The 21977-nt window shown below is 64.7% G+C and overlaps 1 protein-coding gene across 1 annotated transcript; it reads left to right on the top strand.

Moving 5' to 3' along the window:
- Positions 1-8020: 8020 nt before the first annotated feature.
- CRTAC1 (cartilage acidic protein 1) lies at positions 8021-20512 on the top strand (the record flags this gene model as incomplete). Its single annotated transcript, XM_082308377.1, has 15 exons — positions 8021-8065; positions 12080-12276; positions 13457-13653; positions 14569-14699; positions 15341-15497; positions 16135-16269; positions 16572-16717; positions 16908-17044; positions 17718-17800; positions 18341-18441; positions 18526-18694; positions 19201-19346; positions 19470-19512; positions 19992-20135; positions 20400-20512. 15 exons carry the CDS (start codon positions 8021-8023, stop codon positions 20510-20512), a joined length of 1944 nt encoding a protein of 647 aa, XP_082164503.1.
- Between the last annotated feature and the right edge of the window lie 1465 nt (positions 20513-21977).

Genomic DNA, 21977 nt, shown 5'->3' with positions numbered 1-21977 from the left:
CCGAGGAAGGCTGGGGACCGCGGTGGCCTGGTCGCCCTGGCCGGTGCGGCAGGATGATGCTCCACGGCAGTTTCCATGGCAGCAGCAGCACAGTCCGAGTGCTGCAAGGTGCGGGCTGCAGAAGGACCCCCTCGCTTTCCCCCGCTGGAGACGTCCTCACGTGTCCCCTCCTGCCCCAGCAGCTCTGTCTGTGCTCCTGCCTCTCACAAGGGACACCGTGGTACCCTCCAGACTGCCACCCACGGGGACAGGGACCCATTGCAGCACTGACACCCCCATGCTCCCCAGGAAAGAGGGGATGGGTGAGAGCAAGGGGGCAGTGTAAAGGCACCCTGCTTGTACCAACCCCTGAGGCCAGCTACCCCAGAGTGGGGCTGGAGGGCTTTGCTTGGCTGTGGCCCACCTTCTCCTGGGCTAGGGGATCTCAGGGGTCCTGGGAGTCTTCCCAAACACGGAGATCCCATTCCCCAAGGGCTGACGTTCTGCACAGAGCGGGGTGGCACTGGGCTCCCACCCCTCCCAGTCCTGGAGCAGGGGGTTGGCTGTTGCTGCCAGGTCTGCCCCCAGCCCAGCCATGCCCCAGTGCTCGTGGGAGCCGCAGCATCCCATGGCTCTGCATCAGGGGGCCCAGCACCCCAGTTCTGGCTGCCTCAGCATCCTAAAACCCACTGCCCATGTCACGCAGCCAGCGGGAGCGAGTGCCAGGAGCCAGCCGGTCGCTCTCTGCTGATAGCCGGGGCTCCTCTTGCTTCCAAAGAGTCTTGATCTAAAGCTGCCGTGTCTGTGCCTCCCAGGGAATGGCAGAGCGGGCCGGGAGTGCTGCCTGGCTCGCCTTGTCTGTTCATCTGCAGCTGCGTCAGCCAGGGCCGCGGGGAGGCACAGGCTGAAAGGAGCAGCGTGGGAGAGAAAGGAGCTGTCAGCGGTGCCAGATCTGGGTCTGATTGCAGGCGAGCCGCGCATCCAGCTCCCGCTCACACAGCATCCTGCGCTGGGCTGAGCCCTGGCCCTTGGGATGGGAAGGAGAGGCAGCACGGGGCGACCTTGGCTCTGCTCTGACTCCCTGAGCACCCTTTTCTCCCTCAGCCCTGCCTCCAAGCCCTGGAGCCTCCTCCCAGCCGCCAGAGAGCCTGTCACCCCCTCCCAGGGCTCTCAGGGAGCTGAGAACTTGCTGGCTCAACACACACATAGGGGCGTCAGAGGGGACACGGTCCAGGGACAGGGAACCACCTTGTCCTGGGTTACCAAGGCTGCTGCAGCCATGTCAGCCCCCAGACAGCCCTGGGGACCCTCTGGGACCGCACACAGGGTGCAGAGGAGTCCCTGCTTGCTCTGCTATGGCTCTAAAGGAACCAGAAAACCTGGGGAGCTGAGAGACCTGCCAGACCTGGGACCCCCCCGAGCTGTGAGCACTGGGCTTAGCACTGAAACGCTGAGAGATAAATGAGTCACGTTCTGGGGCTGAGCATCACCTCAGGCACCTCACTGCGCCCTGGTCCCGGGGAGCCCAGCGCCGGCCCATGCTCGTGTGAGCATCCCTCTGATTTATTGCTGCAGAGCAAATGCTTACAGAGTGCTTTTGGCAGAGAAAAGCCCTGGGGACCTGCAATGGGCAAGCAGGGGCAAGGAGGGAATTGCCTGTAAGCTGTAGTGTGCCCAGGGGTACCCAGAGCACCCGCAGCCCTGGGTCTCTTCCCCACACCCAGCCAAGGGACATGCTCAGCCCACAGGGAGGGGACTGCGGAGAGCTCGGGGCTGGGGTGGATCAGATCTGCTTTGCATTATTGCACCAAACACCTGGGGACTCGGTGGCTCGTGACAGCGCTGTATAATGTGAGGAAGCAGCCCACGGTGCGGGCAGGCACCGGTGCCGCTGGCGGCTCACGGGCCCTGAGGTGATGGGGCCATGCCCCTAGGAGCATGGGCTGGCTTAGAGGGGGGAGCCAGGATCTCCCGCTCCCTGTTTTCCTGCACATCTACAATGAATAGGCACAGAAGGCAGTGCTTGTGCTGCAGGAATCAATACTGCTCCAGAAGCGGCCTGGGTGCTCCTCCCTGCGCTCTCCCGGGAGCCTGTCCCCAAACACCTCTCCCTGAGCTATCGCTGTTGTCTCCTTCCCGCTATTGTCTTGCTTTCCAGCACTCTCAGCAGGACCATGCAGCAGCATGGGGTGGCTGGTGACAGCCCTGGGGCTGGGGAGCTGGGGAGCTTGCTAACCCGGATAGCCTGGCTCCTTCAGGAGATGGGGGGAATAAGCAGGAGAGACCTCTTGGGGGGGATCCAGGTTTTATCCTGACTCGAGGTAGCCCCCATTGGCAGCATGTCGCAGCCGGCTCCATCGTGGTCCATCCTGCCACAGTCCCTAGGAGGTACCAGGGTGCTGTGGCCGGCTCCGGCAGGCAGAGATGCTGCCAGGAGGCGGTTTCTGCCCGGCAGCCAGCACTCGGGGATGCTGCAACTGGAAGCAGCTCCCGATCTCACTCAGCGCTAGCCGTGGCAGTGCCACCGTGTCTGGTGACAGCCACTGCCCCGCGGGAAGGAACCCGGCTGCTTTCGATAGACCATGATTTGAATTGATTCATCAGCGGGATCCACTTAGAGCTGATAAATCTTTCAGGAGCCCTGGCAGAGGAGGCTGAGCTGGGCAGGCTGGGCATCCCCCTGCCTCTCTCAAAAGCAGCCGGCTGCCCTGAGCACACACCAGCCCCACAGGTCCTGCCAGCCCCAGCCAGCTGCCAGCAGCACCCCAGGTTTCCCCGCAGCCTGTTTGCTCTTCCCCAGCCAGGGATGCTGCCTGGGTGGGCTAGAGCACAGCCTCCTGCCTCCACCCTGCTGAGACCCCCGTCCCAGTGCTCCTTTCATGAGGGACCCCATCATCCCTGGCTGAGAAGAGCTGGTGGTCCCTGGCTCCATCGCAGCACCGGCCAGGTCTCTCCTCTGGCCTCCTGTCCCCTCTCCTGGCATGGGGCAGGGCACGGCAGTCCCCAGGCTGAGCACTGGCACTGGTGCAGCTCCATGCCCGCCATGAGCCTGGGATCCCAGGGGGGACAAGCCCAGCTCATCCCATGAGGCCATGTCCTGCAGGGGGATGGGGGACTGCCCTCGCTCCCCCACCCTGCGCAGGTAGGGAGGGAAAGCAGGGACAGGGACTGCGAGGCAGGCGGATCCGGTTACAGGCAGCACGGGGCAGAGAGATAGGCAGAGAACAGCAATGCAGCAAAAAGGGCTTTTAGTGATAATTAATAATTAACATTTCTAATGATGTCCCGGCGACAGGAAGAGTCCAAGCAGGGACCTGGGGGCACTGCGCACAGTGACAGGAGCGGCTGGGGACCGTGTGGGGGCCCGGGAGGCTGTGCAGAGCCAGGGGCTGGGGGTCCGAGGGCAGGGGCTGGGCACCCCTGGGGTCCCCACGGCTGGGCAGTGCCCAGGGCCCAGTCTTCGCACCCTGCTGCTGCTGAGGGTGCGGTAAACCTGTGACAAAGAGGACTGGAAGACAAGATTAAATACACTTTGGGGTTGACCTGGCCTCTGTGATAAGATAACACCTCACCAGGGGTTCCTGTGCCCAGCAAGCACCTGAGAGGGACCTCGCTGGCAGGATGAGGGGACAAGGGAAGGGTGCTGGGAGACAGCAGTTCACAGCAAGCCGCTGGGATGGGTGGCAGTCACCAGGTCACTGCCAGCCCTGGCACAAAGACCCCCCCAGCTAGGAGATGTCTGGGCACGGGGAGCAGTGGGCTGGCCTGGGGCACAGGACCAGAGTGGGCAGGGGTCCGCGGGCAAGGCAGGAGGTCAGGCACTGCGGGACAGTGACAGGGAGGGGACGGCAGGGAGGAGAGGGACAGAGCAAGCAGCCAGCTGAGCGTGGGAGTCCATCGCTGCGAGCCACCGCACGATGGGCGTGCATTTGTGGGAGAGGCAAGAGCCTAGAGGGAACCAGGAGAGGCATTTCTGGCAGGGCTGGGGAATTGGTTGTGTCCCTGTATGGTCCCCGGGGGACCTGCCTGTGCTGGAGCCAGCCTGGGAGAGGAGCAGAGGCATCCTGGGGCTGCCAGGGGAGGCAGAGCCCAGGAGACCCGTGATGGGAGGACGGTGGCTCGTGCCCAGCACAGCGCAGGCTGCGGGGGAATGGAGCGTTCGCTATAAATACATCAGCGGGGTAAACGCCAGGGAGGAGAAGAGCTATTTCAGCTAAAAGACAACATTAGCACAGGAATGACTGGGGATAAATTATCCATGAATACATTTAGGGTGGAAAGTAGACCCTCAGAGCAGGGAGGTCCCAGCACAGCCTCTCCAGAGAAGGAAGCAGTGCCAGGCAGGAGCCAGAGTCGGCTCGGGGCTGAGGGACCCCACAGTGTGCTGCAGTGACAGCATGTGCCCTCTTCTAGTGTCAAAGAGCAGCAAGGGTGGCTGGCGCAGCCTGCTCGGCTGCTGCCCCGGCTGTGCTGGTGGGTGCAGCGAGCAGCAGTGTGCAGGGGAGTGTGTACGGTGGGGTGCGTGCACATCACTGCATGCACGTGTGAGTGCAGGTGTGTGTGTGTCTGCACGGGCTGTGCGCACATTTGCGCAGCGCATTGAGTGCTCACACACCGTGCGTGTGCACAGAGAGTGTGCGCAGACGGGGCGGCTGCACACAGACTGTTGCATGTGTGCATGTGGGTGCATGTGAGTGTGCTGACTCTGTGTGTGTGTGCTGTGCACCCACCAGGCTGTATGCAGGTGTCTTGGCCTTCATGATGTTCTAGAAAGAGGAACGACAGCCCCAGTGAAGAATCTTGGCCGTTAGTGCCTTGAGTCAGCACTGCACTGCTCACCTGCACCTAGTTTGTGTTGCAGCATCTGGAATTTGCTGGAGGGGACAGACTGGGTACTCCATGAATCCAGCTGATCCTGAGCAGATTCCTGTCCTGCTGAGGGTCCCCCAGCTCCCAGAGCAGTACTGTCCCTGTGAGGGCCATGGGGCTCGCCTGGCACTGTCACCCCATGGGCTCACCCTGGCTGGCTGAAGCACTTGGCACTGTCAGCAAACAGCCCTGTGCCACCCCTCCGCCCATTGCAATGCAAGCAAGGCACAGACCGGTCCCCAGCATCCCGCTGCCTTCTCCCCAGAGAGATCCTGGGGTGGCAGATGAGCCACCAGGCACAGGGATGCAGGGTGCCAGGGCTGTCAGCTGCAAGAGACACAGGGTGCCAGGGCTGTTGGCTACAAGGGGATCCCCACTCCCGGCGTGCTGGGTCAGCATGGATGGGGCAAGCAGCGCAGGAACAAGGGCCAGGGAAAGCCAGGACACCTCTGCCCTGAGGATGGGAAAGGGGGGCCCCAGCTGTGCAAGGAGGTGGCTGGTGCTGACGCTGGCCCCAGCTCAGCAGAAGAGCCTCCCCCTGCCTGCCTGCAGCCCTCGGTGGAGCACAGCGGTTCCCTTCCCCTCCCCTCCGCGTGTCTGCCTGTGCTGGCTCTAATTTCCTGTGCATTGTCCCCAGGCTGCCACCGTCCCCTGCGCATCCCCCCTGTGCACCGCACAGCCAGACCCCCCACGCCCCGGTGCCTGCGCCCTGCCTCACTGCCCCGCGAACCTCCCCGCATACATCCCAGCTCGTTTCACAGATGCTCTGCGCTCCCCTCCGCAGCTCCTTGCAGAGACCCCGTGTCCCACCCCGGTGTGCTCGCCCCACCATGCCCCCTCTGTGGGTGCAAGCAGAGGGGTGGGATGGAGATGGCTGGGCCAGGCTGGGCCAGCACAGGGCACAAGGACAGATGCTGTGGATTACAGCCACGGCAGTTGTTATCCTAAGGTGCCTGCTGGCTGCTCTTGTCCCCCACAGAAACGTCCCAGCCTGGCAGGGTGGCAGCATCCATGGGAAGGGCACCGAGGGGCTCCAACAGCAGAGTGCCTTGCAGCCCCACACATGGAAAATCACCCTGCTGGGTGCCAGTAGCATGGGCTGGGGGTTGCAGCATGCCAGGCCCTCTTGGCACATGTGCTCTGCATGCACACAGCGCGTGTGTACCCACGGGGTGTCATGGTGTAAGCACATCCCTGCTGACACAGTGAGTGCACCTGCGGAGCTGCGTGTATGCACTGCGCAGCGTGCCTAGCTATGCGTGTCATGCGTGTGCACCTATGTGCACACACGCTTGTACAGGTGCAGTGTGCTGGCGTGCTGGCAGGCCTGCCCGCATCTGCCAGTGGGTGTGCACAAGCTCAGGGCTGGGGCCGGGTCCCGGTGTGCTGGTAAGCCGGGTTTGCGGCCCCGGGGAGCTGGTGTGCCCAGCACCATTCACAGTCTTGGCATGCTCGAGCTGGCTTCCTGCCGGTGTTTGTGTTCTGTACCTGCCAGTCGCAGGGAGGGCGTTGGGAGCTGGCTTGCAGAGTTTGTGCTGATAATTACCCAGGTGGTTACTAAATCTGGGATGAGGTAACAACTCGGCAGAGGAGGTGCTTGCCCTGAGCACACACGCACATGCAAGGCTGCAGCCAGGCGCCAGGGCTGTGGGCCACCGTCAGGCAGAGCGCACCCGCAGCTCGGGGATGCACGAGGACATGTGAGCGCAGCATTGCACGTGTGATGGTCACGCTGGCCTTGCAGCCCCGGTGCGCATCCCGGCCTCTCCATGGTGAACACAGGGAGCAGTGGCCATTCCTGCCCCATGGCAGTGCCGCACAGCGAGTTCCCTGTGCCCAGACACCGTCACGCTGGCCGTGGGGACCTCGCTGCAGGCAGCTGTGCAGCAAGCCCAGTGCTCAGCCAGGCACCCTGCGAGAGGGGGGTCATCAGAACTGAAATCAAAGGGTACTTGATGGCCACGTGGAAGCACCTTCGTGGGTGACAATCACTGGGACTGGAGAGCTCTTGAATGCAGCAGGGAGAGAAGAACCGGGAGCAACACGCAGAAGCTGTAGCCTGACACGCTGGAATGAGAAATAAGGGTTTTAGCAGGGCAGGTGATTAGCCACTTGAAGCAGCCCGAATGGTGCAGGCTTCTGCAGCTCCTGCTGTCTCTCCTGGTGTCTCCTGCTGTCTCTCCTGGTGGACGCAGCCCCAGGCTCTATGCTGGGGTACCTGTGAACGTGCTCCACTGGGGTAACCTGGTAGCCTTGTGCCCTGCCAGTGCTGTCCCAGTCCTTGCCACAGCCACTTTCTGCATCTGGAGACACACGGAGAGCTCTGTGCCCAGCCCCGCAGCGGCCACGCAGGAGGAAGACATGTCAGGGAAGGCAGGCTTGTGGGCTTGGGCATCCTCTGACTACAAGATTTTGGGAAAGTCTTGCATGGCCTGAGATGGGGCCTTTCTTGCAGTGCCAACTGGCTGCCAGGGCACAGCCACTCCTGGGGTCCCTAAAGAGGGACGGTGGCAGCAGGGAGGTGGGTGACCCGCAGGGTGATGGCACAGGGAAGGTGCTGAGCCCTCGGGGTGCAGCTGGGTGTTGCACTACGGGGGCTGCCCAGCTCCGCGCCCTTTCCCCCTCCCGTGCCCGCAGTTGCACGGCTCTGTGGGGCAAACCCCCCCTGCACCCAGGCCGGGGCAGATCCCCGGCTCTGCTCACCCCCTCGCCCCGGCTGCCCTTGCAGGAGGTGGAGAGCCGTGTCCCGAGTGCCACCCGGGGTGGCCGCGGGGGGTGCAGCCCCTCTCCTGCGAGCCGGGAGCCCCCTCCACGCCCAGCCCAGCTCCCCCACCGCCACTCCGCGCTGCCCGGCAAGCGGCGCCCCGCTCATCCCGGAGCCCCAGCACCACTTCCAGCCCCGGCGGGCTCAGTGCCCGGGGGGTCGGGGGGCGATGCTCCCCGGCGGGTCCCCCCCGCAGCACCCCCGCCGCCGTGGGGGCCGTAAATCAGCGCGGCGCAGCCCCACCTCCGCGCTCTCCATTGGCAGCGGCGCCTCACCCCGCTCATTGGCGCTGCCGCCGCCGCCCGGCCCTACATAAGGCGCCGCTCGGCCGGGCCGGCCCCGTCGGAAGCCGGGGAGCGGCGGAGCCGGAGCCGGAGGCGGGCGGTGCGGGGAGGCGGGCGGTGCGGGATGCGCTCCCGCCGCCGCGGGGGCGCCGGGCAGCCCCCCTGGCCCGTGAGTAAAGGGGTAGTTTGCTGCTCCGTGAAGTTTCCCGGGGACTCCGGAGCGGGAAGGGGGTGGTTTTCAACTCCGGCGCGGTCACCGGACCGGAGAGAAGTTGGTGGCGGGCGGAGCGGGACCGGGCACGCAGCCTGCTCCCGCAGCGTGGAGGGGATGCGGGGTGGCAAGGCGGGAGGAAGGGGACGGGGATGGAGGGATGCTGGGCTGGGGGGGGACCGGGCTCGGGAGGATGGAGTGGTGATGGGGGGTGTGGGCTGGGACTGAGGGAGAGGCATCAGGGTGGCAAAAAGCAAGGGATAGAGGGAGAGAACGGGCAGCTTCTCTTTCTAGGGACATTTGTGCTTGGTCGTGGCTGAGCCCGTGGAGGGGCTGGGGGCTGCGGGTAGAGGGGTCTGTCCGTGCATCTGCATGCGTGGGAAAGGGCTGGTTGTGCGCTGGTGGGTCTGGGAGCAGGCGGCTGCAACCAAGCCCCCCAAGGACCTGGTGTCCCTTTGGGCTGAGCTCAGAGGCTAAGGTGACTGCTCATCTCCACACTGCATTAGCTGCTGCTGGCTGAGCCCCAGCGTGCCAGGTCCGGCGCTGAGGAGTCCTGCATGGGAGGGCAGAGGGACGGGACAGCCAGCAGCTGGGGGCTTTGTGCCCGTCGGAAGCATCCTTGATGGGATGCATGCACAGGCCAGGGGCTGTGAGAGGGGTGTGGGAGGGAGCAGTGCTCAGCCCACGGCAGCAGTGAGCGGCCGGGGCAGCGGGACCGGGGCTCACAGGCTTTGACCGGAGCAGAGGCACTGCAGGGGTTGGGCTGTTTGGGGCTGAAGTGCCGTGGAGGGGGCACTGCTGGCATCCCTGGGTAGCACAGCTGCTGTGGGAGAGGGCCTGCTGGGTCTGCAGGATGTCCCCTGCCTGTCTTCTGCCCTGGTGGGTACAGCTGTGGCAGCCTGAGAATAGCAGGAACGGGAATATGATGTTACTGGGGCACATGCAGCATGATGTCATGGGCTGCTGTGATGTCACCATGTTGTCATGGCTCTGGGGTGCCTTTGGGGTGTGATGAGGCCCTTGCTGCACGGTGTTGTACAATGCCGTGGCGGTGCTGGAGGTGGCTGCAGCCTGGGATGGGATGTTGCTGCAGTAGTGGAGCATGACATCACTGGGGTGCGTGGTATGGTGGGCCGCAATGTCGCAGTGGCATGCAGGATGGGGTGGCCGCACCCTCCCCATGGTGTGGGCTGAGGGCTGGGGATGCGCATGTGGGTACATGAGGGGCCCTGGGGATAGCATCTCCCCATTTGCAGTGAGGGGTCTGGGGCACAACCCCCTGCCTGTCCCATGGCTCCCCTCCCAGTCCCATCCCACCCTCCTCACAGGGCATTGCCAGCCGCAGCCATGCATAAGGACAGATGATTCCTACATGCTGCATCCCTGCCATGGGGCGAGCACCCTGTCCCTGGGCTGCCTGGCTGCACCCTGTGTGGGTGCCCATGGCACCCCCTGCCTTGATCCCATCCTCCCGCTGCCTCTACCCCTGCCTGGCACCTTGGGTTTGTGTCACCAGGCTTAGCCATGCTGAGCAGGCATCTGGGGCGACTGCAGCTCCTGAGGTGACCTTGCCTCCAGATGCCACAACACAAACCAGGACATGGCTCTGCTGGGACAAGACAGGCTGAGCTCTGCTCTGTGTACAGGCAGCACCCCATAGCCTCAAACCTTGGGCGGAGCTTCACGCCGGGGCCTCGGTGCTATCAGCAGCACGCTGGGAACCACGAGGCCTTTCCCATCTGCCATGCAGAGCCTGGGCATCCCTCCCTCCCCCTTTCCAAAATGGCCTGGCTCTGGCCCATGTGTCCCTTCCCCATGGCACCAAGCACCGGATCTGCTGGCAAAAGCCTTTTGTCTCCAATCAGGAACATTGTTTCCTCCTGGAAAGGCTCCATCCAGCCTGGAGGGATTTTGGCTGCAGCTGGATGGGGCAGGGAGGTACCTGGGGACTGGGCCAAGCTGCAGGGAGCAGGAGCTGGAGGGAAGGCAGAGCAGGGAGAGCCCTGCCAGTGGCCTGGGGACAGTCGCCCATCACCTGGCTGGGGGTGAGGGGGCACCGCTCTGCATCAGCAGAGGGTTCACGTGGCAGCCCTGCACCCATATGTCCACATATGAGTGGCTCTTCTCCACGTTTGTTTCAGTGAGCCCAGCGTGGGGCTGTGACAAAGGCTCCCTCTCCCTTGCCACATAGCACTGCAGAGTGACACCCAGGGACTGTCCCATCCCTGTGCAACCCAATGAAACTCCATTCCCATCACAGGTGCCTTGCATGGGGCACCTGTGCCAGGGAAAGACCCAGGCTTCTGCCCCTGGAGAGCTGAGCTGCTCCGGACAGGACGGCAAGGTGATGGGCACAGTGCCTGAAGTCTGGCTGGATGGTGGAGAGCACGGTGCCAGAGGGGGGCTGGCTGTGCCTGAGTCTGTGGGAGGGTGCGGGTCAGGCCAGGGAGGGGATGGGAGCAGCACAGAGTAGAGCTGGGGACACATGCACACATCTACCCTTGCAGCTGGGCATGGGGAACAGATGGGATTGGAGAGGGAAGGGGAGGAGGGCCTGTGCAGTGGGATGCAGGGCTCTGGGTGTGCTGGGCAGTGGGGCTCAAGGTCTCCTCTGCAGCTTTCTGCCCAGCTGGGTGAGCAAGAAAGCTATTTGCTTGTGGCAGGGGAATCCTGGCCCCCCATAGACCCTTGGGACCATTCCCATCCCCAGGGGAGGCAGCAGCAGGCTGTTCCCACAGCCCAGTGGACCTGCCAGGATCCAAGCTATTGGACACCTTCCCCTCTCCAAGCGGGGCACATGTGGCACCACACAGCTGCCACAGCTTCCTTTGCTCACTGGCAGGGTCCACAGCATGGGGGATTGGCCAGCAGTGGGGCCGTTCTCCACTATCCCCATGCCAGTGCTGGGGGCCGTTCCTGGCTCCCTGGGAAGAGGGGGCAGCCCTGCCTGGGGGATGGCATGGCCACATGGAGCAGTATCCCCTGCCTTGGTGGCTGGGTGCCCCAGCCATCCCTCCAGGCTGTGAGAGTGGGATAGGCTGCTCTTGCTCCCAGCTGGAGTGCGGGCGTGTGGGTTCGTACGCGCAGCTCACCGCTGGGCTTTTCACCTCTGGACGGGACTGCCTGGCCTGTGGCAAGGGCTGGCCGTCCTGAGTGCCACCTTGCTCATCACCCGTGCTACAGCCAGGTCAGAGCCAACTCCAAAATCTCTGCAGCCTTGCCAGCAGTGCTGGCAGACACCGTCCTCCGCAGTCCAAGTTAATTGAGCCTCTCCTCCTAGTCTCCCGTTCGTCCCAGCATCTCCTTCCCATGACCACATCCCTGTGCAAACACCTTCCCTGGCCAGCCTGGGAGGAGCTCACCCCATAGAGCCCCTAGGAGAAACAGTGCCAGCAGGGTGGGGGAACTGAGGCACACAGGAGTCACCTGGCAAAGTATCCCCATGGCCTTCCCCAGCTCCAGAGGACCAGCCAGAGAGGGGACAAGTTCCCCAGCCAGGCGACTGCCTGCTTCCTCTGGCACTGCCAAGGGAGCAGTGATTGGCATCATGACTTGCCAGGAGCTTGGGTGCCAGCAGCCCCTTGGGGCAGGGTGAGCTGAGGCTGAGCTCAGCTTCATCAGCACCCTGCAGCCCTCCTGCCACCTCCTGGGTCCCTCCCATGGGAGGGGCTCCCACAGCCCTGCTCCTGCTCAGCCCTGGCTCCCAACTCGCTGGGGTCCGGTCCCGTCCCAAGGAAGCCTCAAAGGTGAGCTGCAGCCAGGAGGGTCCGTGCATGGGGATGCCAGAGCTGTGGCAGTCCCCAAGGGTCTCGGGGCTGGTGGGGTGGCACAGCCTGGGGTGGGTGCCAAGGGGTGGAAAGAGTGTGCAAGGGTGGTGCGGATGCTTGGGCACCGTGGAGCGGGGCCTTGGGGTCCCTGCTGGCTGGCAAAGCCACGTGCTCTTGGAGCTGATGGGCTGCAGGTCTCTCCCAGGTGCCCAGGATGCTGGCACTGTGCCTGCTGTCCCTGGCCTGGCTCAGCGAGGGCTCCCAGCGCGGCGAGCCCATGTTTGCGGCAGTCACCCACCGCCTCCTCCCGCCCGACTACGACAGCAACCCCACGCAGCTCAACTATGGTGTGGCCGTCACCGACCTGGATGCCGACGGTGACTTTGAGATCGTGGTGGCAGGGTGAGTGGTGCACCCAGCGTCTCGGTGACAGTGGGACCTGGTGGCCCTGCAGGGCCAGGAGCTCCTTGCTCCTCCATGGGCATGTGGCTGGCTGAGGGGTTGTGCACAAAGGTGGTGGGGTGGGGTCTGCGTGCACCCTCTCGTGTGTGTTTGTGCACCCACATAGGCGGTTGATGCCAGCTGGGCACCTGCATGGGACCACGTGCGTGCCCCCATCCCAGCCCCGGGGCCAGGTCCCCCTTGTGCAGGGTGGTGGCCCCTGCCCAGTGGCCAGGGTCCACCCTGCAGTGCAGAGCCAGCATGTCCCCAGGCCGGCTTGGCTCCACTGACAGGACTCAACGCTCTCCAGAGATTCGGTTAATTGGCTGGAGTTTTTTTGTAGCCCTTTATTGGAGTGATGGCTCGGAAGGACTGGCAGGAGCCGGGGAGGCAGGGAGCCGTGTGCTGTGCTGCCAGCGCCTGAGCGGGGCTGAACACGGAGCAGCTGCTGGCAGTGGGTCTGGCCCTGGCTGGGGACAGCAGGGACCACAGTGCGGGCTCTGTGTATGTGTGCCGGCATGGCTGCGAGCAACCGGCGCAGCGTGTCTGTGTACACAGCACTGAGTCTGGCTCTGCCACCGCTCTGAGCATCGCCCTGGGGCAGCAAACCACAGGCAGCACCAGGGACCCCGGAGGGGCCCAGGCCACCACTCCCAGCCAGGCTGTGCCCAGCAGCCAGACAGGGTTTTGTAAGCAGCACAGTGCCCGTTGTATAACTTGTTTACTGGTGTACTGGGAGCCAGTGGGGTGCACCGTGCTGAGAGGATTTGCTTTGCGTGACGTACCATGGGAAAGGGCTGCAAGCAGGGACCTGCGCTCCATCCTGCCGTGCTGTCTGCCTGGACCCCGCCCCTGCCCTGGCATTGCCCTGGGGTACCCAGGCCAGGCAGACATGCAATGCCCAACACGGGTTGGAAGAGGTCCAGGCTGAGCCTTCCCCATTGGCAAGCCAGGAGCCAGCCCCACGTTTGGATGCTGAGAGCAGTCCAGGGTTCCTGGCTTCCATGGACCACGCAGGTCTCTGCTGTGCCCATCGTGGGGAAAACCTGGTGTCACACCCGGTGTGCCCCCAGGGATGGGACAGGGGCTTTCGTCCTGTCCCCAGGCTGCAGGGAGCCATCGCCTCTGCTCACACCTGCAGGTACAATGGCCCCAACCTCGTGCTCAAGTACGACAGGGCACGGGGGCGGCTGGTGAACCTGGCAGAGGACGAGCGGGGCTCCCCATACTACGCACTGCGGGACCGGCAGGGCAACGCCATCGGTGTGACGGCCTGCGACATTGACGGGGACGGCCACGAGGAGATCTACTTCCTCAACACCAACAACGCCTTCTCCGGTGAGCCCCGCCGGTGACCATGCCCCGAGCCCCGGGCGCGCGGGGAGCTCCCGGCACGGCTGCCTGCGACCTTCGGCGCGTGAGGGATGTGTGCGGGCTGGAGTTAATTTCTCAGTTGAGTGGCTCCATTGATTGATGGCAGCGCAGGCGGGACGCCGAGCCCAGCCAGCCGCCAAGTCAGCACTTCCAGCTGCCCACTGCCCTCCCAGTGGCACCCCAAGCAGGACAGCAGCTTCCCCACCACCCCCGGGGCTGCCCCGACACAGGGACCCTGCGCTGCAAATCCCAGCTGTGCCCTACAGCAACTGTGCCCCTCCGTGCCGTGGCTCTCCTGTGCCCACTGGACCAAGCCAGGTCTAATCCTGCACTGCCGGTGCTGTCGCAGTTCCTGGGATGTCTGTCATGGGGAGGAGACCCATGTGCCCCAGGCCGGCACCAGGCATCCCAGAGCTCCCTGGGTTGGTGCTCTAGCCCCGCTCTGCCCCATGTCCCTGTCCCACAGCCCTGACCTCCAGGCAGCAGATCTGTCTTCCTGACGCTCCTAATTACCCGGGCTGGCGGTGGCTGCCGGCACACCTGTCCCTAAATCAGGCGCTACCATCGGCGCTGTCACGGGCAACGCGGCTCGCTGCCTGTGCGTGGCACCAAATCGATTTTTTACCTTCCCAGGGATGATCTACGGAGCTGTGCCCCATTGGGACACATTTTACCTTAATGAGTTGATTCTTCTGTGTGTCTCCCAGTGGCTCTTAAGGGTCACCGGGGCTCTTGCAGTGGCAGCCTGGCCCCATGGGGCTGCAGGGGACAGAGCCGGGGTTTGGGATGCCCCTTCCCCAGCTTCCCTTTGCTGCAGGGCACCCTCCTCGGGAGGAGGCGGGATGCTGCAGCCCCCTGACCCGTGCCCCCCCACCCCAGGCATGGCCACCTACACGGACAAACTCTTCAAGCTCCGCAACGGGCGCTGGGAGGACCTCCTGAGCGACGAGGTGAACCAGGACGTGGCCAGCCGCTTCGCCGGGCGCTCCGTCGCCTGCGTGGACCGGACGGTGAGCAGGCAGGGCACGGCGGGCAGGGAGCATCTCCGCTCCCTTCCCACCCCCCGTGCCCCTCCAGTCCTCCCCTGCAGGGTCCTGGGGGACCTCTCCCCTCACCTCGGCACCAGCCCCATCCCACCCCACACAGGGGCGGGGGGTGCCCCCCAGCAGCCCGTGGCTGGCAGGGCTGGCAGCCCCCCCGGCCATGGGGACTGCAGGCGCCTGTCCACACGGTTGCCGCCAGCTGATAAACGTGCCTGTCGAGGTGATTTATGTTCCTGTCACCTTCTCTTTCTTCTTCCTCCTCCCCCAGCGGTTTGTTTCCAAACGATTATCGCTAAATCAGGGTCCAGCTGCTGCACGGGACAAGGGGGGCGGTGGGGATGGGGGGGACCTAGCACACCGGGGATGCTGCGGGGGCAGGGTGCCCCGTGCCAGCACCCTGAGCCTGGGGACCACAGAGGTCCTGGAGGCAATGGGGCACACCCCCACTCCTGGGGTGCTTTTCACCATGGGCTTTGCAGAGCCCTTGCTCAGCGTGTGGTAGTGGTGCCTGGTCCCATGGAGCCATGAGAGCATCCAGCCCCACAGCAGGGATCCTGTGGAGTCGGGTTTTGGGTGGGTGGGTGCTGAGGAGGTGCCGCCGGCCGCAGGGCTCTGGCAGGTACTCCATCTACATCGCCAACTACGCCAGCGGCAACGTGGGCCCCCATGCCCTGATCGAGATGGACGTGGCTGCCAGTGACCCTGCCCACGGCGTCGTGGTGCTGGTGGACGTGGCCGCCCAGGCTGGCGTCAGCAAGTACACAGGTACCCGGCTGCTCCCCCGCAGAGGGGACGGGGCTCTGCTGGGCATGGTCAGCGTGGGACCCCCATTGCAGGCAGGGCAGCACCCAGTGCAGGCAGGGCAGTGCAGGCAGCGGCCCTTGCCATGCTTTAGGCTGCCTGACTGCCCCATCTAGTGGTAACCCCACGGCCTGTGGAAGGGACCCGGGCCACGGGATGCTCACCCAGGACCTCCGTGCCCCCCATCACCCTGCCCGGCAGCCAGGCTGATCCCTCCGGAGCCCGCAGCATCTGCAGGGCTGGCAGCATGGCACAGGGACATGGGGACACGAGCAGGGTAGCAGGGAGCGTGCCAGCCTGCGCCCCACGCTCCCCACCACCGTGGGGATTGCTGCCATGCCCTGTCTCCCCAGCGGTAAATTGTCACTAATTAGTAGTGTTGTCACCATGGCAATGGCAGCGATTAGGGTTGGGAGTGACACAAGCGGCTGCCAGGCCCAATTAGTTACTGATGAGAGGGACTGAAGGCAGGAGGTGGGCGAGGAGGGGACACGGGAGTCCTGGGAGCACTGGGTGGGCAGCACTGACGGGGCATGGGGGACATGAGCTCCCCTGGGGCAGGACGGCAGCTGTCCCCTCACCCCTGGGCTGCTCTCCCCAGGGGGTCGTGGGGTGGCCGTGGGCCCCATCCTGAGCGACAGTGCCTCCGACATATTCTGCGGTAACGAGAACAGCCCCAATTTCCTCTTCCACAACCGGGGGGACGGGACATACCGGGATGTGGCGGCTGCTGTGGGTGAGTAGGGGGAGCCGGGGGGGAGCACCCAGGCGTCAGGGACCTCAGGGCAGGGCTGGCTCTGCCTGCCCCTGCCTGCAAGGGCTGGTTGAGTGCAGGGTGGAGGGACAGCCTTGGGGACCCAGAGCCCCGCTGACCACCGGGGGTGGCTGAGGTGCACCAGGGCATCCGTCACCGCAGGGATGCAGCCCTGTGTGGGAAGGACCCATCTGGGGACTGCAGGGCACATCCCAGGAGGCATCCCGGGGAGACGGTGGCAGGGAGGGGGTCCCGTCTCCCCCCATCCCCTTGCGGCTCCCCAGGGCTGGATGACCCCTACCAGCACGGACGTGGTGTGGCACTGGCTGACTTCAACCGTGACGGCCGGGTGGACATCGTCTATGGCAACTGGAATGGGCCGCACCGCCTCTACCTGCAGAGCGGGGCCCCTGGGCGCGTCCGATTCCGGGTGAGGGCTGGGGCTGGGACCCCCCCACTGCCAGCTTTGCCACTGAGCCTCCTTGGCCAGGGGGGCTGGCTTCACCCTGATTTGGCTTTGAGCCCCTATTCCCAGCAAGGAGGGGACCCGAACCACCAAAGCAGGACCCGGTGTCCCGCTCCCTGTGCCTGTTGTCACCCCATGCCCATCCCTCGTGCAGGACATCGCCACGCCCAAGTTCTCCATGCCGTCCCCCGTCCGCACTGTCATCGTAGCAGACTTCGACAATGACCAGGAGCTGGAGGTTTTCTTCAACAACATCGCTTACCGCGGCTCCTCTGCCAACCGCCTGTTCCGGTAGGAGCCCGGCGGGTACCGGGGGGCCGGGGCAGCCCGCACCCGGCTCGGAGGGGACGAGCCGCCCTTGCAGCGCAGCCAGGCTCTCGGGGCTCCTCTCCAGCAGTGCCACTGCTCGGGCTCAGCTAATAAAAGGCACCGTGACTGAGCCCTTCCTGGCATCATTACCAGCTGCTGTGATTGTGCCTGCAGCAGCCCCCGGGGTCTCCGGCACTGCTGATTAGCAGCTACGTGGAAGCTTGTTCGTGGCTCCTGTTAATTGTGGGGGTCAATTCCTCATTACTGCTGTGTGGCACCTCCTCACCTGGCGTGTGGGATGGTGGGAGCTGCTTGTCCACCCGGTGCCATGGGTGGGTGGAGGGCAGTGGCGTGGTAGGGAGCCCCTGGGGGTGGTCTCCCATCCCAAAGGGGTGCAGCAGTGTTTGGAGATGGTGTTGCTGCTCCGCAGTTCAGACCCACAAGAGCCAGGCTCTCATGACGTGCCTGTCACCCCTGCATGGAACCGGGGCATGAGGTGCTAACAGGCAGGGGTCCAGTCCTGTCCCCCATCCACCCTGCATAGCCACCAGGGCTGTCACCTCCCTATCATGCTGCTGCAGGAGGGGACAGGCACTTCCTGGGAAGGTGCTGGGGACTGCAGGGGCTGGCACTAACGCCCTGTCTGTGCTCGCAGGCTCATCCGCAGGGAGCACTCAGACCCCATCGTGGAAGAGCTGAATCCAGGGGATGCGCTGGAGCCGGAGGGACGGGGCACAGGTGGGTCAGCCTAGCCCTGGCAGTGGGGGCCCATGCTGGGGGGTGTGCCACAGCACCGCCTGGCACCCTCTATGCCTGGGGATGCTGCATGCCTGGCTGAGTCACCTGCCTGCTCCCCACCAGCATCCCGGAGCCCCCATCACCCAGGAGTGGCCTCATGCTTTCTCGCTCCACCCATATCCAGCTAATGGTGTCATCTCCAGTTTTTCCCCAGGGCTTCGCTCTTGGGGTCTCCTTCCTGGCTGCCCACTGTTCAAAGCCAACCTCTGCATTTGGGAGGGGGCCAGGCAGCCTCCTCTGTCCCACAGCCTCCCAGGCACTGCCTGTCCCCTCCACTGCCTGAGGAGCTGACCCCCCTGATTGCAGGGCACTACCCAAACAGGGACCCTCACTCCTGCACTGAGGTCACCCCATCTTCCCTATTGCCCCTGCATTGCTGGGAGTGCTGCTGCCAGCTGTGGGAGCCCACACCGGCAGCAGGGTGTAGTGCTGGGAGATGGGGGGCCGGGCCTCAGGCATGACATGAGCCTGTCCTTGCAGGGGGTGCAGTGACAGATTTTGATGGCGATGGGATGCTGGACCTCATCCTGTCCCACGGCGAGTCCATGGCACAGCCGATCTCCATCTTCAAGGGCACTCAGGTGAGTCAAGCACAGGGTCCTCGCGTTGTCCCCGTCCCTTCTGCCTCTCCTTGCTCAGTTTCCCTGCTCCCTCCTCCCTTGCAGGGCACCAGCAACAACTGGCTGCGCGTCATCCCCCGCACCCGCTTCGGGGCCTTTGCACGGGGGGCCAAAGTGGTGCTTTTCACGCGGCGCAGCGGGGCCCACCTGCGCATCATCGACGGCGGATCAGGGTACCTCTGCGAGATGGAGCCCGTGGCACACTTTGGACTGGGTGAGCCAGGGGGCAAGGGGCTGCCTCCACCCCCAGCCTTCCCCAGCACCCCCCTGGGCAGGGGCCACCTCTGCTGCCCCGGCACCCTGCAGCATGGTAATCAGCCATGCCCATCACCCTGGGCATGGTGGGCTCCAGAGAAGGCTGCAGGCAGGGTGCCCAGCCACTGCAGCCCTGCTGCGAGGAGCAGCTGCCCCCTTCCCCACCCCCTGCCTGCTGCTTTGCAAAGGCACCAGGGCTTTCCCTGCCCATTAACCCTCCCCTGGCTCAGCGCGGCCAGCAGCCAAGCCTGCAGGGGTGTCCCTGCCTGCTGGGAGGGCATCCCGTCGTCCCCACGTGCACCCCTCGTGCTGCAGCCCTGTGCATGGGCTGTCAGCACGGGCACCTGGGGCCCAGCTCAGGGAGCAAGGGGAGGCTTTGCCCCTCCATCCCTACCACCCCCCTGGCCTCCTTTCAGCCCCTGCCTGCCCCGGAGACCCCCCCTCTGACGGGCTGCCCGCCTGCAGGGCACGACGAAGCCAGCAGCCTGGAGGTGACCTGGCCGGATGGCCGCGTCGTGGCACGAGCCGTGGCCAGCAGTGAGACCAACTCCGTCCTGGAGGTCCCCTACCCCTTGGATGCAGAGGAGCCGCTCATGCCTGCCCCGCTGGAGGTGAGGGCCAGGTGTGGGCGCAGGGCGGTAGGCAGGAATGAGGGGCTGAGCTCTGCTGGCTCAGTGGCTGCCCAGGGCTGATTTCCTCCCCATCCCGCGGTCTCTGCTTCTCCCTAAATGCAGTGCGGGCAGGGATTCTCCCAGCACGAGAACGGACGCTGTGTAGGTGAGTGGCTGCTGGGGGCACAGGCATGCCTGCACCCAGGACGCTGCAGCATGGCCCTGCGGGCAGCACCCTGCTACAGGGAGGTGGCAGCCAGGGAGGTGGCTGAGCATGCAGGCAGGGCTGCTGCGTGGCTCAGTGTGGGGTATGGCTGCCTGCCCGGCATATGGCCTGGGAATGAGGGCAGCAGCATGGCTCCAGAGGGTGACGGGTGGCATGCGGATGGGAGAGAGCGCTGTGCCGGGAGCAGGAGGTATGGCTGGCACGTGGCAGGCATTGCGCTAGAGCCACAGCAATGGCGGGGCAGCAGGGATGGAACAGGGTGGCAGCGCTGTGAGCCTCCTGGGCAGAGGCATAGCTTGTGTGTGGCTACATCTCAGGGGGGGGTCATCCAGCATGTGCAGGGGGAACCAGAGCGGCCATGGCCAGCAGCCCCAAGCTCCCAGCCCAGCTGTCTCAAACTGAGGCCCCTCTGCTTGCAGACACGGATGAGTGCACCAAGTTCCCCTTCGTCTGCCCTCGGGACAAGCCCATCTGCATCAACACCTACGGCGGGTACCGCTGCCGCAGCAACAAGCGCTGCAGCCGAGGCTTCGAGCCCAACGAGGACGGCACAGCTTGCGTGGGTGAGTGATGGCTGGGATGCCCTGACCCCATGCCACCGCAGCCTGGCCAAGCCAGTGGGCAGCAGCCCCAAAGCACCACCTTGGGATGCTGTTGCACCCCTGCCGGAGGCCTGGCCGCATCCTGTAACCTGCTGGGTGGCTGCCCAGCCACCTGCACCCCGGCTCCATCTCTGTTCATCCTGCGCCTCCTGCTGAGCCACCACTGACTCCCCTTCTCTCTTTCTCTCTTTCTCTCTTTTTCTCTCTTGCTCCTTCTCTGTGCAGCTCAAGTGGCCTTTTTTGGGGGATACCCCTCTGCTGGGAGCTGGCCTGGGCCCCCCCAGCCTGCCCTCTTCCCTGTAGTCCTCGGACTCTGCCTTTGCCTCTATGCACTTTAACTCCTGCCCGTAACATGCCAGAGCAGCCTTGGCGGAAGGACTGGCCGGCCTCTGCCTGTCTCTCTTTTTCTCTCTCTCTTTCTCTCCATGTCGAACCGCCCTGGAAGTGCCGGCTGTGCCCTACCGGGGCAGCCTGTGGTGAGATGGGCACGGAGCCCGGCTGCCCCTTGCACCATGTCTGGGAAAGCAGCCCCGGGGCAGCGCCCCTTCTCCTCCCTGTCCCAGCGCTGCTCCTGCCACGCTGGCACCTCCCGGGCGGTCGCTTGCTCCGTCGCCTCGATACTGTACCATGTGCCTGCTGGTTTGGCCTGCGACGTCTGTGCTTCGCCTGCCCTCTCCTTGGTGATGGGGACCTCCCTTCCCAGCCCCAGCAGAGGAGGGTCCCGCCGGCCCTGCAGGGGAAGGACCCTCCTGGTCTGTTTTTTAATGTATTGACCCCACTGTTTGGAGTCGGACCCTGCTCAGTCTTCCGGAGAACCCCCCCAATAAACTATATCCTGTCTATTAGCCCAGCCTGCTGAGCTGTGCGGGGCAGGGCTGTACCCATGCTTCTGCCCACCCTGCCCTGGGGCTGCATGGGGAGGGGGCTCGGAGGTGGGGAGCACCCCCAGCATCCCCCAGCTCTCCCTGTCCCTGGGCCAGGAGCTAGCTGGAGGGTGCCCAGTGGCCCGGGCAGCTCTGCCCATCCCTGCTCCCAGCCCTGGGAGCATGGCCAGATGTGCAGCACTGGAGGGGATGGGGTGCAGCAAGCAGCCCTGCCCACACAGCAACACCAGGCCCATACTGCCTTCCCACTGCGTGCTGTAACTCTGTGCCGCTCTCTTCCCCACCACCAGACATCGACGAGTGTGCCCAGGGCTTGCACAACTGCAGCCAGCTCTGCACCAACACCCCTGGGGCACACGCCTGCCACTGCCGCCCGGGCTTCCAACCCCTTGATCCCGCTGCCAGCCAGTGCCTGGGTGAGTACCTGCAGGCAGCGGGGCTGGCAGCCCACGGTGCCCACCCGCCTGCTGCTGCCAGGCACAGCCGTGCTGCCCTGGGAGCAGGAACGCTGTTTCCTGGGGTGCCCTGTGGCAGGACCACAGCTGCGTGGCTGCAGCCATTGGAAATGCCTTTGTGTCCCAGCTTCACCCAGCCCCAGAGCTGCCCCCCTAATGCCCCCTCCATCCCCTGCCCGGCCTGTGCCAGACAAGCCCCATACCCTTGGCGCAGCTCTGACCCTCTCCCCTTCTTTTCCAGACGTAGATGAGTGCCAGGCACAGCCTGGCCCCTGTGACCATATCTGCCACAACAGCCCCGGCTCCTTCCACTGCCACTGCCGCCATGGCTTCTCCCTGGGCGCAGGCGGGCGCTGCTGGCGCAACTAGCCTACCCTGGCACGGCCAGGTGCCCCCTGCTCGCCCCCAGCCCCGTGCCAGTTGCACCCAGTGCCAGCTGAATAAACCCTTTCCTGCACTGGTTT

The sequence above is a fragment of the Platalea leucorodia genome, assembly GCF_965183815.1.
Source record: "Platalea leucorodia genome assembly, chromosome: 4".
NCBI classification, from domain to species: Eukaryota; Metazoa; Chordata; class Aves; order Pelecaniformes; family Threskiornithidae; genus Platalea; species Platalea leucorodia.
This window is presented reverse-complemented; position numbering and strand designations above follow the sequence as displayed.